This window comes from Phoxinus phoxinus (assembly GCF_949152265.1).
Source record: "Phoxinus phoxinus genome assembly, chromosome: 6".
NCBI classification, from domain to species: domain Eukaryota; kingdom Metazoa; phylum Chordata; class Actinopteri; order Cypriniformes; family Leuciscidae; genus Phoxinus; species Phoxinus phoxinus.
The window spans coordinates 18,391,947-18,407,929 of NC_136881.1; the positions used below are offsets into that span (position 1 = coordinate 18,391,947).

A 15,983-nucleotide genomic window follows, 5' to 3' on the forward strand; every position below is an offset into this window, starting at 1 on the left:
CACATCAGTATTTATGCAACTGAAAATTTTGAATAAATCTATTTTTGCAACCCGCCACCATCAATCTGTATATGCAGAGTTTTACATCTTATCTGCACTACATTCATGCAACTGGAAAATGCAGTGTTAAAATATAAATTGAATTGGAATTATTGAAATATTGAAAAATGGTCGGGTCTCACTCTCAGTTATATTGATGACCATATTTTGCATACAAGCAAATTATTTCAACCATCATCCAATGCAATACATTTTTTTCCATTTGTTCATTGGAACTTTCTCATTAATTTAAATCTCATAAAATCTGTCTTTAGTTACTATTAAGAAATTTAAATGGTTGATCCACTACTCACTGTCACAAAATATAACTTATAAAATAATAATAATATATACACACCATCATAATTATATTTAAAATTGTCCAAGGTTATTGATAATTATGCAATAACGAATTCTTTTTAGCTCTAAACTACTTGCTATTTTTTACGCTAATGAAAATGAAGTGTACAAAAACGAATTAGCTAAAAAAAATCATCCCACCATGAAGGATCCAACTGAGCAATCACAAATGAAAGAGACGAGCAAGATGATGATTGAAGAAAATGAACAATTTAATTTAGAAAATATTCTTCTAATACATGTTTTGGTAGGATTATTTTGCTGAATGTTCTTTAGCCTTGATGGAGTGAACTGTGGTTTGCTGGCTACGTATACATATCATGCCAATGTGTCTCAAATATTCTTCATGGGCAAATCGGGTCAAAACATCAAGTGCAATAATTTACATACAACCAAAACACTAGATCAAATAAAGAAACTAATCTCCTCAAAATCTGGTTTCTCAGTGGTTTCTGAAATCTATAAATTTCAAATAACAAACCAAATGGTGCGTTTGGTTTGCAAGTCCTGAATCATCTTTTCTGCCAAGGAATCAATGTTTTTTTCGGAGGCGAATCACAAAGAGCACTTTATATTGCATCATTTATCTGAAAGTTTGTTGAGAGCGGCAGAGGGCTACAAGAGGGTAAGAGCAGAAAACGGCTGGAGTACTGCGTAGACAAGGGGCCTCCACTGCCATGCAGGGCACACTCCATCTTACAGAAGTTCCACAGTCTCTTGCTCCCTTTCAGTCTTTTTTTTTTTTTCTCTGGTCAGGCGTTTTTGCTGACTGCAGCTGTAAGTGCAGCCAGTTCCTCTGTCAGCACTTTGCCCTCCTTCATCTTCACCAGCATGGCGTCCATCAGCAGGCCTGCAGAGGGGATCTAGGGAGAGAGAGAGGGGGAAAGAAAGGAAAACCTGTCAAAAAGAAAAGAGAGGCTTTTTTCCTGTGCGTTTTTTTTTGACACCAGACAGCTTCTCCGGGGTGTCTTTCGGCTTTGATGACGTCTCTAACCTGTGATGAAACTCAAGTTCTACACTCTGATTAATTATGACAAGGAACAAATTCGAGGAACAGGTCACGGAGGCTTTTCTTCAATCTCCAGAAGAGGATATTTTGTGGAAAACACATTTCCTCAAAAAGTAAATGGGATTGTTTTGAGGTTTGATTTGCTGCCATGCCAGTCACGGCCTGCCACTGCTCCTGGCGATGCAAGGATCGAGAGAGGGATGATAAACGCGCAGTGTGTGCGTCTGCTCTGCGCTAAAGCCCAAGCGCTAACCTATCCTCTGACTTCGCTTTCTTCTTCCACCCAAAACCTTCTCAAGGACTCTGTGGTAATTAGCACTGGGGATCAAAGGCCTGCATCATCCATAAATATTGGATTAAACTTTTCTAAAAGACACACAGTAACATGCATTTTTTATATTCTTCATTGAGCGACTTCGCACAGAAAAATAAATGGTCTTAACTCCAGCAGAATCCTGAGTGTCAGACTGAAAAAGAGAGATGTGTAAACGCAAGAGCAAGAGAGATGCATCGCAAATGAAGAGGAAAGAAAGTCTCATTAGGGAGAGAGGGAGCAGTGTTTTCCCCTGGGGCAGGTAGACTGGAGAAGAAGCCGGTCTCCGTCCTGACTTCATCAAAAGCCCACTTGAGCGGTGCTAAACTTCAACTACAGAGGAAAGGGCTGCAGGGGTTATGGCGAAGGAATGTGATATTATTTAATTACTCTTAAAAATGTCCAATTTTATTGCACAGAAACACCGAAACGCTACGGCATCTGATGCCACGCTAGCCTGGGAGGCCTAAGTCACATCTTGGCTGCGCTCGCTCAAACAGGCCCACAGGGACGGCAGACTCTGTCATTATCATGTAACAGCTGCTTTAGCAGGTAATCTCCTCCCTTTGGACAGCCCTGGTGAGCTGTTCACTATTCAACAAAGCTCTCTTTTGGGCTGCGTTTTCATTAACACACCCAGGAGTTGATTCGGAATCGACTGGCCTGGCCCGAGGAGAAGAGGGGGGGGGGGGGAACCTGCAACAATATGAAGGTGTTTTATAGTCCAATTAAGTGACGCTGGTTTCATAGAGTGTGAAGGCGCCTGGGGCGAAGCTACAGGCTCAGTCGCAATACACTCTGAGCTTCATCCCGCTAAGACACACACCCACAGATACTCTCTCTAAATGGGTTGATCAGGCTCCTTTTGTTATCAGCCTTAAGAGTAGCTTTTGTGGGGCCAGTCTGTGCGCAAACCAAGAGTAGATCCGCGTACAATCAGCTAAATGTTTTGGGAAATCGACGGCAAGTGACGCTGCAGGTTGAGGCAAATATCTGCAAAGCACCGTTTCCTCTGGCATGTCCTACTCAGGTGCAGAAGAAATATTGAAATCTGTTGGCAAACAACTCTTCCGATGCCACTTCAACGCATTTTGCCGAACTCTCCCCCATCCAGACCACCATGGAGTGTGGATTAAAAAAAGAAAAAAAAAAGAACCCCCCCCCAAAAAATACATTGGATTCTATGATCATATAAAGCTTTCTGATCTTTGATCTTCACAAAATTAATTTTAAATCAACATTATTGAACATGGGAATAAAAATAAAAAATAAAAACAACAACCAAAACACCCAAGACCTACTAAAGTCTGCATTTGATTAGAAGATAATGAATGTGTCACATGTGGGAAAACAAGAGATCAGGTAAGAAAATCAAGCGTAGCGCCAATCTATTCTTCTGTGCCAGTAATTACCCACCCTGCAATGCCTCTCTTCTCCATTCTCCTTTTCAGGCCACTGGAGACCAATATGAAAGGGAATTGGACACTTGGGGCCACAGATACTTGTAATTAAAACTCCTTTTTTTAAATGTTGTTTCTTACATCGTCAGGTCTATATAACCTGAGCCGGTAGATCTGACCTAAATACACAGTAGAATAAATATGGAGCACTCCCCAAGTCTTTGTTCCCTTTCTCTCTCATTAGGAACTGATGGAGGGGAGGGAGCAGAATGAGGATCAAACAATAGCATCACACTCGGAGAAGAGTGGTCTGTTGACGATGCTGTCACGTTAGGTTCATTGGTGCTTGACATTGCTAGTGCTGTTGAATGCATATGGAGTGACGGTCATTATATGGAAAGAGGATGATCATAAATAAAAGGTTCCACAATAAATAAATAAAAAGAAGCAAAAGCTAGTATATATGTACTTTTAGTATTTATGTTAATTTCACATGGGTATTAATTTTTGCTATACCATTTTAAAGAAAAGTTTAAATTAAATGACTGTGGTGTAAACAAAATAAAAACATAACTTTGTTTTCAATTGCGAGTGTAATTTTGTACATCTTACTCTTAAAAAAATGTTATGAAAAGAATGATTGTTTTGGGATTTTGCTGAAAAAAGTTTTTCTAAAAATGAACAAGCAGTGAGGCTGTTTTGCTCATTTTTGTTTTCTACTTTATAAGGTAGTCTAGTCTGTAATATTTGATTCTTTTAATTACGTTTTTTTTTCATTATGACAGTTGTATCGCGCTGATTTTTTTAACTTAAAGGGCCCTTGGCTTGTCATCTCTTACTAAAACTAATCATTATTGTTAACTAAAATCATTTTCGGCAATTGAAATGTCAGTAATGAAAATGACTAAAACTGAAATAAAAATGAAAAAAAATGAAAGCTATGCAGAAATATATATTGAAATATAACACCTAATAAAATGACAAAAGCACATAACAAAATTACAAAACCTTAAACAAATGAAGATGATACTGAAAATATATAAAGTTAATTCAAAATATGATTAAATACTATAACACGAACACTAAAATAACACGGATAGCCTCCACCCCAAATTAAAAACATGCTCATCATAGAACAGGTGTCATTGCATGTAGATTTTCTGTTCTCTACATTATATTTTTGCACAAATTAAAGGATGCCAAATTTATATATATATATATATATATATATATATATATATATATATATATATATATATATATATATATATATAAAAAGAAAGCTGACACAAAGATTACAGTGGGCTGCAGCTCTGCCCATTTCAGTCACTGCATTAATTGCCGCAGCAATTCAATTAAGTCTATACAGTGCCACCAAGCCTCCCCCAATATGTCTAAAAAAACACAAACAAACAAACAAAAAAACATTGCGGATAAGGTCACACGATGAAGTCAGTCCACACAAACTGGAAAAGCTCTTCTCAGCGCAACCCTACCAGAACAGAAATACTACAGCTGGAAATTTGTGGACATTACAATCCAAATTCTGCTGGTCATGAAATAATACGAGGATGGAGACTTCTGAAATGACTGTGTGCTGTCAGGCCGAGATGAATGTGGTTGATAAATGACTAGAGGCATGGGTGGCTCAGTTCATTAGCTCGAACAGTCATTTCCATCTCTTCATAAAGGCCGTGGTGTTATAATTTACCTCTAGTCAATAATTAGGAATCCACAAATAAACGCAAGCAATTAAATGTCTACTGCTACTGGGCGATGGGGGTCCCTGGGCTAGATGAGGGTTTGCGGGTGGACACTCAGCATAGGATGGGTTATTCACGGCCTGACACATTAAGCCGCAGGGAGCACTGTGGACTAAATGCTTATAGGTTGGTGATGTTATTCCCAGGTTGTGACCCTCAAGTGTGGAAGTGTTGTTGTCTCATTAAGAGAGAAGGGAATGAGTTTAGAGGTGCTTGGAGCACGTTGTGGCAAGAAAAGAGGAAAAGAGAGATATCCAAAGAGAGAGATATGTTCATTAATGTTATTTGAAGTCAGCAAAGCAGAAACACGCTGTGGCAAAGGCAACAGATCAGAAGCAACAGCCCGTAAGCTTTTGTGCGATTTCCTTTCCTGTGCGACTCAGACAGGCAGATAAAATGACATGAGAGTGAAAGGCACCTCTTCAAAACGCGCACACCGAGTCCCAACATTATTCTGACATGCATGAGCTTGTTACGTTGACATGTGGCACTGGAGTGATGGCTGTGCTATTGACAGGGCCACAGCAGTAATAAGAAGTCGTCACAGTGGTACCGCCATTAGTGGCTGACAGTGACAGCTCACGCTATACACAGAGACTGACAGGCGAGAGAAAAGACCTCGCTTAGGTAACACACACACACACATTACCATTTCACCAAAAAGGCCGTGGTACTGACATGAGACTTTGCATAGCCAGTGGCTTTGGAGTATCATATGAAGATCAAACAACTTGGGCTCATTGTAAAAACGTGCCGCTACCTACATTTTTGCTCCAAACTCTCAAAATGTACTTACACCTGCAATTCACTGCCGTTTGCAGCTGGAATGGACACTAGAGGGCATTAAAACACCTGCAATTTGTATTCCCTTTCACACAATTATTATTATTATGAGGGTAATATACTTTTTTTGTGTGGTTCCTTGCACATTACTACGCTATACTACTCAATACAACAATCTCAAAATGCTATTACCACAGTGCATGATTTGTAAACAATACATCACATAACCAGTTCCGCATGTATGGTTTTTCTGACGAAGTAAACTTGCTCCGTACACATACTGTAGCATCTGCGATGGCAGGGTGCTCGGGTACGCCATAATAAAAGAGCACAAAGACATGTAAAGCAAGTTAAAATTGCAGGGTTGGTTCAGTAAATGCATTAAAACTATCGGTTGGGTTTAGTGTACTGTAGGTGGTACGTTATTTATTTAAACGTGATAGAGCGTTAACCTTTTAGGGACATTCAATAGATTTAATTTAATTTCTAAAATGATACATGAAACAATGAAAACGTGGCGGATAAAATGGAACGCGATTATGGCGCCACTCACTGGACCTTTTTCCCTTTGAAAGTGTTGTGAAAAGTGCAAGCAGCAACGTAATATCAATTTGCAAAAATGTTGCCACAGGCGCGCTTTTCCAATGAGCCCGGGTTGGGTAAAAACATGCTAGTACAACATAAACAAATTGCAACATTGACCTAGTCGTCTGTTATCCCCCCCCCAAGAAAAAAAAAACATTAAAAAACACACCTGCCAATAAACTCGCTTGATCACTAGTCAGAGGAAGAGCCACCCTCCCTGTGGAACGCGTTAGGAGACGGAGGGTGGAAAAAAAAAACAGGATGAGCATGTTGAAAGAAAAGAAAAACTAACGTGCGGGTCACCGTGTCGGTGTCAGCGCACCTCTCTGGGGACTCAGGCTGGTCTCAGCCTTGTCATACAGCGAGCAGTCGTGTCGGCCGAGCCGAGAAAACGTCGATAGCAACTTGCCTGTGAAGAGTCTCCTGCGGGCCGCTGCTCTGTTTGTGTGTACGTGTATGTATGCGAGTGTGTCAATAGCAGCCTGCTGGTGGAGAGTCTCTAGTGGAGCTTGGCTCAATCTCCCTGCATCGACAGACCTGCCAGATCAATACTTGGCCCACCACTAACAAGCTGCTTCGGGGTCTTACAGCCCAGCAGAGGAAGCAAGAGAAAGAAAGAGAGAGAAAAAAGGAGGGAGAGAGACTGAGCTGCCTGATGGCAGTCTTCAGAGTCCTCTAAAGTGTCCAGCGGCAAGAGGCAGAGATGTGCAGACTGGGTATAGACAGGTCACAGAGGTCAAAGGTCAAAGCCACTAGCGCTGTAGTGACACGCCAGAGCCCGTGAATCATACAAGATGCACGTTTCAGGCTGACATCCAAACATGCGCATACACACAGAGAGCAGAAATCATAAATTCTTTAATGATCTCCTAGATATTGTTGCTAAGAGATTTCATATTATTCATAACAAACAAATACTGTATGTAAAAATAGGCTGAAGTTTGAAATAAGGAGAATGGGAGCTAATTCAGTCAATCATAAAATGAATAACATGAATATTTGGTGTGAACTAGATTTTGAATATTGAAACAACGGTTTCTTATTGAGCCTTTCACACCGGGAGCGAAGTTTTTCTTTGGTGAGTATTGTCCCCCCCCCCCCCACTCCCCCCATTAGCTATGAAGCGCACCAACCAGTAGGATTCCAGCTCTGGGTCATGTCTTTAGAGTTGATGCAGATACACATATCAGAACATTTGGTGGTGCTCAAGCACTATAAATTGGACACTGGAGCAGCAGTCTTCTTCACACTCCACACATGTTGAGCCCAAGCCTGAAAATGACTCTAAATTAAATGTTTGCAGTTCGCTTTACACTACACGCATAACCTATAATTAGTAGGTTTGCATAAAATATTACTCAAACATTCAGTCTCCCCATCAATATTCTTTTGTCTGTATTCTGCACATATTTTCAATTACCCACAAGAAACCACATTCTTTCACTACAATTGTATATGTGCATTTTCTTCACCTTGCATTAATTACTTTTTTATTTAATACAATCTAAGATTGTCAAAATATTACAATTAATTCATTTTAAAATATGAATGATTTGTATTGTAGTTAATGCATACAGTTCCTTTTTAAAATAAGTGGGGAAAAAATAACAAATATGTGTGAACTAGGTTCAACAATTTGTTTAGACTGTACTGACAAAAATATATCTATCAGCATATTTGATAATTAGGACAGAGGTACATTTATTTAACATTTTTCTCCCTTGCACAAATAATTATTTAGAAGATTCTATATTCTATAGTTTGAGTATTTACTCAAATAAATCAAATCAAATGATGCAAATCTTTAATAATGAAATGATACATTAAATAATACTCATTGAGATATAATTTATGGTCCAATGTTTTTGCTTCTGACCTTTTATGATTAAATTCCACAAGGGAAATTACTTTACTTTAGCTAAACGTCACAATTTGTGAAATTATTGCGGAAATAATAGTAATGGTAATAGTGCCTCTCATGCTCCTGTTCTTCTGATAGCCAGATGGCAGAGCAGCTGAAATATGCGTTCACGGCGCACCATCTATTGTACCTTGATTTTGCTTTATGTTCAGCCCGACAAATATAGACCAATGAATAGACCATTCATCTGCAATTTGCTGCGCTTTTTCACGGTGTGAAAGGGCCTTTAAAAGATTAATATGTTCATTTTAAAATCTGCAGGATATGTTAAAAAAAAAAAAAACGTTCGATTTCACTTAAAGCACCACTTTAACAAAATTATGTATATTGATAAAATATGAATACTAATATTATTTTTTTAGTTGCTAATGAAATCAAACCTGCTGCTGAAGGATGTGCTGTACATGTTCAGTCCAATCTGTGTCTGGCCCACGACCCACACACGCCTCCTCACACTGCAAATCACAAAACATGGCCGGAAATGCTGTTAAAAGCCATGAAGAAAATACTCTACATTTCTTTTGTGTGGGTGTGTAAGAGCGCAACGGTGTCACTGGATGACCTCAAAAGCAGCCCAGCTTAAATATTTGGAAATTAAATAAAAAATAAAATAAAAGTACTTTAAACACCCATGTGTACATTATTGGCAAGTCTCATCAGAATATTCAAAAGTACAAATTATGCCAAATAAATGTTTGGTTGGCAATAGTAATAGTAATAATGATAATAAAAAATACATTTTTGGAATGTTTGTTTGAGTATTGGGTTTTCAATTCGAGTATTATTTTTTCATTTGTAATACATGTTATTCTACATGTAACTATCTTTTGTTTCCCACAATACTGACCTCATCTGTGTCCAGCATGTCCACCAGGTCTGTTTCTGTCATGTTGAGGATAGATGCTGCTTTCACTAGTGAGCATTTAGACATTCTGTTTCCTTCTTTTTCACTCTTTTTCTTCCTCCTCAAACGGGCTTTAGCATCCTCCACATTCTGTGCCAATTCATTAGCCAGGGCCTTAAAAATAATGGTGAAAATAGACTTTAGCATAAACATATAGTCTCTTACAGTACATCTACAATGGCTAAAGGTGTAAAGAACGTGGTGTGATCAAGAGCTCAATGTTAGGGATGATTTCGTCAAATTGGGAGCGGCCTGAACGAGTAGCCGAATGCTCTTGACTTTTGATGCAAGATGCACTGAAATTTCGAAGGCTCTCGTGTTGATTTGGAGAGGAATTGCACATAAGAGACGACAAGCTGCTAAAAAACACACACTTTGATTTACTTCCTTTTTTGTATGGCACATATTATAATAGGAGCTCTCAGAAGAGGGCAAATAATGGGGAGACGAGAGGCTCTTAAAATGGCGGTGGGGAACGTTGGGTCTTATTCTTTGTTGCGCCCGTTGAGGAGCGAGCTAAATGGGAATTGTTGCTAAATACTGAGAGACAATTAAATGTTAAAGCTGCCACTGTACATGAGAAAGTCAATAAAGTGAGCTCCCCTTTGTTTCATTTTCAGCTTATTGATCGTAGCAATAATCTCTTGTATCATTCCCCATAAGCCTTGTGAAAACCTGACCTTGGAATGGACAGTCTGTGTGTGTGTGTGTGTGTGATTCCAGGTTAACCCACAGAAGTATAAGTGAGAGCAATCACACGCGGTTGATCAGAGCACAGTTCTTTGGGGCATGCTCCATTTCCCACATCTCCCCATCACCGTTATTTGTTTCATAAAGCCTCCATCATAAATACTTCAAATGGATCTTCATTATATTTCAGGGGATGCTACAGGATTACATAAAGGTTAGTCTTGCGTCCTCATATTCACACACTGCGAATGTGCAGCAATGCCATTAGGAACTAAAGCATTTTAACTAGCAAATGTCTCTATCAGGTGTAAATTCTAAAAACATTCATTTATGTACATTAGGGGGAGAAAAAGATTAGATGTACTTCAAAGCAGAGGTGACTTAACAGGCTGCAATTGAGCGTAAATGTGCAGTTTGCTGCCAAGAAAAAGAAGAAGAAGAAGATATTTTAAGAGACTCATTGACCTTGACATACAGTCTTGAGAGTGTTCATTTCCAGTTTTTTCCCTAATAATAACAAAGCTGCTTCACTGCTTATCTTTTGGCATAATATTTTATTATTATTTGTTAGGGAGAAAACAGTTTTTTTCAATATCTTTAATTGCAAAAACTACAAAAATGATACAAAATGTGTTGATAAACAACATTCCTCTTTTCCTCTATTTTCTTTCACACACCCTGCCCCAGAGCGAATAATACAAAAGATAAATAATAATAATAATAATAAGTAAGCAATAATACAAATATATACTTAGTATAGACTATAGTATAGACAACAGTGAGGAAATAATTCTCAACCCATTCTGTCTGATTTTGATATCCATATCCAGGTCTCCTGATTCCACATATAATTATTTGGGGGAGAGTCGTACCCTTTTTAAAATATAAAAGATTGGGATACTATACTGAACTAAATGATTAGGGAATATTTCAATTTCAAATCACTAAACACTCTAAACAAACAAACAAACAAACAAAACAACGCTTCTCCACTGGCATTCTAAAAACAGCCATTTCAAAACCAGGTCTTATTTTACTAAAGTGATTTACTTCATTATAAAAATCTGATAGTCTGGGGCCATTTTTTATTCCCATAATTTCAATTTAGCTTTTTTCAATAACCATATCAGGACATTTATTTGTTTATCTGTTTACTTGAAATTTGCAAAAATACAAAAATTAAATTTAATTCAGTAATTGTTTATCATATACTTGTGTGTTCAACAGATACGAACAAAAAAGAATGTCTTGTCATTACGTTACAATCAATAGATAAATATAAAATTTCCCTGTGATAAACGGTGAGTGGTTAAATTCACAATTCATCAGTCTAAAAACTGTTATACAAATATGCACTATGTAGCAATAGGGTATAGAGTAAAAATGTAAAGAGTTAATAATCATCAAATAATGCAAATAATCTTTGTTGGCGATAGAGGAAAATTCCTGTGAAATTGAGATAAATTGGTCAATGTGAACTTTTACTCCCCTTTCATTTTGCATTTACATACACTACATAAACATTATTAAACCAGAAACATTGAAAATTCTCCAAAGGAATGCCCAGCTCATCAACAAACTGTCAAAAGAGCCTATGACTTTATTTAAAGCTTAATAGATATTCACTGTCACTAGTCAAAGGGTAGATTCAATTGACCTAAGCCCAGCGCACAGAAAAATCCGGAAAGAGATTAAGCGAATTTATCACATACTCTGCACAGCTCCCCTGACCGCTTCTCGAGAGCCAACCGTACTGCAGGATAGTGTGATGGGGGCCAAGAGGAGAAGGGCTCTTACCCACAATCACCCTAGCCACAGGGCCAATTTACCAGTTCCCTCGCAGAGGAAGAGGATTAGAGGAGCCGAGGAGAAAAATTCCTCTTTAAATGACTTACCTGCATTAAACCACGCTGGATTGTATTAGAAGATAAACTATGGAGGAAATTACTGAGAAAATAAATTAGACTTTATCTTAAATCTTTTGTGACATTTGCCATTTTTCACTCTCCACACCATTTGAATGGGGAAGTAAATGTTTACCAGCAACACAAAGTAAAGGCTGGATACAGTCGTGTTAATGAGGTTTCTTAATGACTCTGTGTCATACTAATCTAACACGCTGTCTTAAAGATGTCTTTATTAGCGCAATAAGCATTTAATGCAATTTGAACTATTCCTCGAGTTGAGAAGACAATTAAAAGCATGCAATCCTTTCTCCGTTACACCTGCACTATAACACACTACATGTTATCAATTACTCATGGCCACGGTCATTTGCATAATTCAAACAAAGCTCTTCGATGGATCCCCAAATGTCATTATAATCATCCCAAAAGATCCCTCTTGAAGCTTCCTGACAGGATGGCATGTTCAAAGCTCATCAATCCATGACAGGGGGGATGTAGGCCAGAGAGCTGGGCCGTCTACAGGGACCATCATTAACACACTAGCAGGAATCAGCTACAGGTTAACTATGTTGACTACACGAAACCACAGGCTACAAAACAGTCTGGGTTTTGACGACAGATTTTTTGCAAAGTAGTTTTGGAATGGAATCCATATCTTTTTCTGTAAGGTTTGCATATTGATCAAACCTCAGATGTAACACCCCGTTTACACGTTAAGATCTGTTTGAGGTGATCTGATCACAAGCGGAGAGTGTAAATACAGGTGTAAAAAATGTATCGTGATCTGATCACATTCAGAGGTAGCTGAAAACGCAAATGACCTCACTGCATTTGTAATGAAATCCTAATCTGTCCTGATAACAAAGGTTGCCTCCTCACCTGTCAATTTAGCTGGTTACACAGAAAATAACCATTAAATATTTGTAAAAAAGAAAAATACAGAAAATATGTGTTGGCACTTCTTTAATATGCCTGAAATCAACATAATATGAAATGTGCAGAACACACGCACACAATATTATTACTCATAAAAACAGAGACTTTCTCGGCGAAATAGAATTGCAAATGGTCACAGGATACACATTTAACATGTTAGGTGAAAACAGTACTATGCATTACACAAGTAATAATATGAATGTATTACTCAAGACGGATCTTAATACCAAGTTTGAAAAGCCTAAAGCTAAAATGATGACAAACTATAAGTCGGACAGTTCAAATACCTCAGTGAATGTGCGGAAGTGGTGCAGCTGAGTCTCAGCGAGGGTGAGTTTTCTCTGCAGTGTTTCCAGAGCCTGAGAGCTCTGCTCGGCTAAACCGTGCATCTGTTGGGACGCAGTCCGCTCCAGCTCAGCCATGGCCTGATCACATTCGCCTCTCCGCGCCTGGAGGACGGTCACTCTCTGCTCCTGGGGATATGCACACAGAAATAAGAAATCCCACCCAAATAAACACTATTATAAATTCTCACAGTTATTTCATGATTTAGGACATTACACTTTAGATAAATAACAGTACAGATATCTAGTAAAATTATAGAATGAATCCACAGATCAATAGCATAAGATGAAACTGGGGCAAAGTATGGAATTGAGGCCAAACATCAAACAAGACTAATGGTAATTAGGTGAATAATGGAGAGAGAAAAAACAACAACTCTTGCAAGACAATGAAGGATAAGCTGAAACAGGATTTCAGCTTCATTTACAGAGCATATCACTAAAGTGACATTAAAATTACTGTGTGATGGAAATATGGTTGATGCAGATAGTCAAAGCTCTCAAACCTTTTTCTGAAGCTCCTCTTTGAGTTTTTGGCTGGTTGTCTCATGCTGGTTTTTTTCTGCGGTGGCAACGGTCAATCTTCTCTTCAGAGAGTCGACCAGGGCTTTCCGGTTAGTTGACTCATCGGAGAGAGATTTTATCTAACAAAGAAAAGCAATTGTTATTAAATTAGACTGGGGTCACTAAGAGCGAAATTTCAATTACTTCAATATTTTTAAACAGACAGTTAAATGTGGAAGTCTAGGAAGTTCAGAGACTGGATGAGTGACGCGATCAATAACGGCAGAGAGAATAATTAATTCCAGGTTGCTCCAAGGCTGTTGCCATGGCTAGTACAGTATGTGTTGTTCGAGCAGGACCTACTTTCTTCTCCAAGTCTTCAGTTACTGCTCTGTGGCTCCGCTCGGAGTCCTGGCAAATCTTTAGTCTGCTCCGGACATCTTCCACCAGCTGCCTTTTCATCGTCACATCCCTCTCTAAAACACCGATCCTGTACGCAAACACATTCAGATAAACATTTAAGGTTTTTTTTTTTTTTGGTTTTCATTTTCAGACACAAACCACCATTTTTTATGTGGACTCACTCACTTTAAAAATTAACACATGGCAATTAATAATTAAACAGAGAGAAAACAAATAAAATGCCAGCAGTCTTGTAACCAGATTTGCTCCTAAATAGTTTAAACATCTACACATCTCCGGGATATAAAAGTGTTGGAATATGTTAACATTTGAGGGCTGTTTTACGGACTGCCTCCTTGACCAGAGCTGCTGTAATGATGAGTAAAGGTCCTTTTAAATAAATATCCTCAAATTCCAGAGAGAGAGTGCCTGAAGCAAATGCACTGAATAAATGTGAGAGCTTCTTATTGGAGTGACATTAAATTAAATAAGACTGGGTGGCCTGGGGAAATGGAGTCAGGTTACCCAACAGCCATTAATGAGAAAACCCATATTGACCCCGCTGTAGAGTGGACGAAGCCGTTTCTCCTGTTGACTTACAGCCACGCTTCACCCATCCTCCCCCACTTCACTCCATCTTTCCCAAAGCTCAAGAGAGCAAATGGCAATTAGATCTATAACATTTATTTTAGGGGTACGCGTGCCCAAAAAGAATAGCGGGATGGTGATACTGATGACCGGCGCGAGCCTCAGAACAGCCCGCTGAAACGTTTGAACGTTTGCTTTCCTTCGCGCTCCCCGCTTTGTCTCTTTGGTGTTGAGGTGCTAGATTGCTAATTCAAAATGCATTTTGGATGCTAATACAGTTGTAAGTGCTTTCATAGATCATGGATGCACAGTTTGCAGTAGAAAACAAAGGAGATGAATACATTTATGATATGGAAAGACAACAGGCGGCACATGAAAGGCAGGCCTTTATGAATAAGGCAGAGACCTCTGCGCCGGATATTGACTCAGGACATGGCAGCATGCTTTGAAATTCACTTTTTTTGAAGGCAGTGCAGCAGATGTATTTTTTACAGCGTCTAGACATGTATTTCATTTAAACAAGCTGCGTGGCGTAAGGCGGCTACCGCTCACAGGGACTCCTCATCTGTGATTTCACATGTTGTCACTGACTGGCGGGAAACCTCTGAGCTTTACCTGGATGCGGACACACGCTGTGACATTCACATAATCCTTAGCATGCACATAAAAAAATGCTATTCTCAATCCATGCCTTTGTTGTCCAGTAGAAATGTGAACATTCTTAAAACAAGAATTCTCATTGAGAGGAAAAAAATATGGCATTTGCCTCAATGGCAGATATTTTGCACTTGTTTCAAGCAAAACCTCACTAAATGTATTATTTACTATAACAGCCGTTTTTTTTTCCACTGAGATGGGCTAAAATCAAGTGACGCAGAGAGAACGGAAGAAAATAAAAAGGACAGGGAGATGGAATGCAGTTAACACAACAGACTGTCAGAGTCGGTGCCCAGGGCAAGACATCTTATGACAATAGTGCATAACTACATGGGAAGGAAATTACACCTCCTCTCTCTGCTAGTATCTCTGCACATAGCCAGCTTCACGCGTTTCAAAATCTGGTGTTGAAGTCTGCCACATGGTGGAATCAGACACTGCAAAAGTGACCCAGAGCACGAGAAAGAGAGGGTGAAGAAGTGAGAATACCTCAAGACTATGAAGGAAAGAGAGGGGATAGAGCGCATTTACCTCTCGTGCAGTTCCTTCAGTGTCTGATCTCTTTCATCTAACTGAGCCCTCAGGCTCTTGTTAGCAGCAGTGTGTTTGCTCATCTCACTGCTGGCACTCTGTGGAGAGAAAGAGTCACACATTTATCCTATCATCTGATATCCCATTGTGCACGACTCATTTATGAGTATTGAGCCATCGGGATGCTTAATGAGGATGCTGTTTCACATCTACATATGTACCGTGTATTGGCTCTAGTTTCCTTTATAGGTCAATGATGTGACCCTCATTTTTTTGTCCAGATATATACAGTTATTTCAAAAATAGGAATATGTATTTAGACATATTATGTGTGAGGCTTAAATTAA

General features: G+C 38.9%; 1 protein-coding gene across 1 annotated transcript in view; it reads right to left on the reverse strand.

Moving 5' to 3' along the window:
* Positions 1-588: 588 nt before the first annotated feature.
* Positions 589-15,983, reverse strand: part of cntln (centlein, centrosomal protein) — a 131,241-nt gene continuing 115,846 nt past the window's right edge. The window contains exons 20-26 of the mRNA XM_079616070.1: positions 15,637-15,734; positions 13,822-13,948; positions 13,461-13,598; positions 12,898-13,083; positions 9,021-9,191; positions 8,554-8,628; positions 589-1,262 (exon numbers count right to left, since the gene is read on the reverse strand). Of these exons, the coding sequence (XP_079472196.1) occupies positions 1,152-1,262; positions 8,554-8,628; positions 9,021-9,191; positions 12,898-13,083; positions 13,461-13,598; positions 13,822-13,948; positions 15,637-15,734 (906 nt within the window). The 3' untranslated portion in view covers positions 589-1,151. The remainder of the gene's footprint in view (positions 1,263-8,553; positions 8,629-9,020; positions 9,192-12,897; positions 13,084-13,460; positions 13,599-13,821; positions 13,949-15,636; positions 15,735-15,983) is intronic.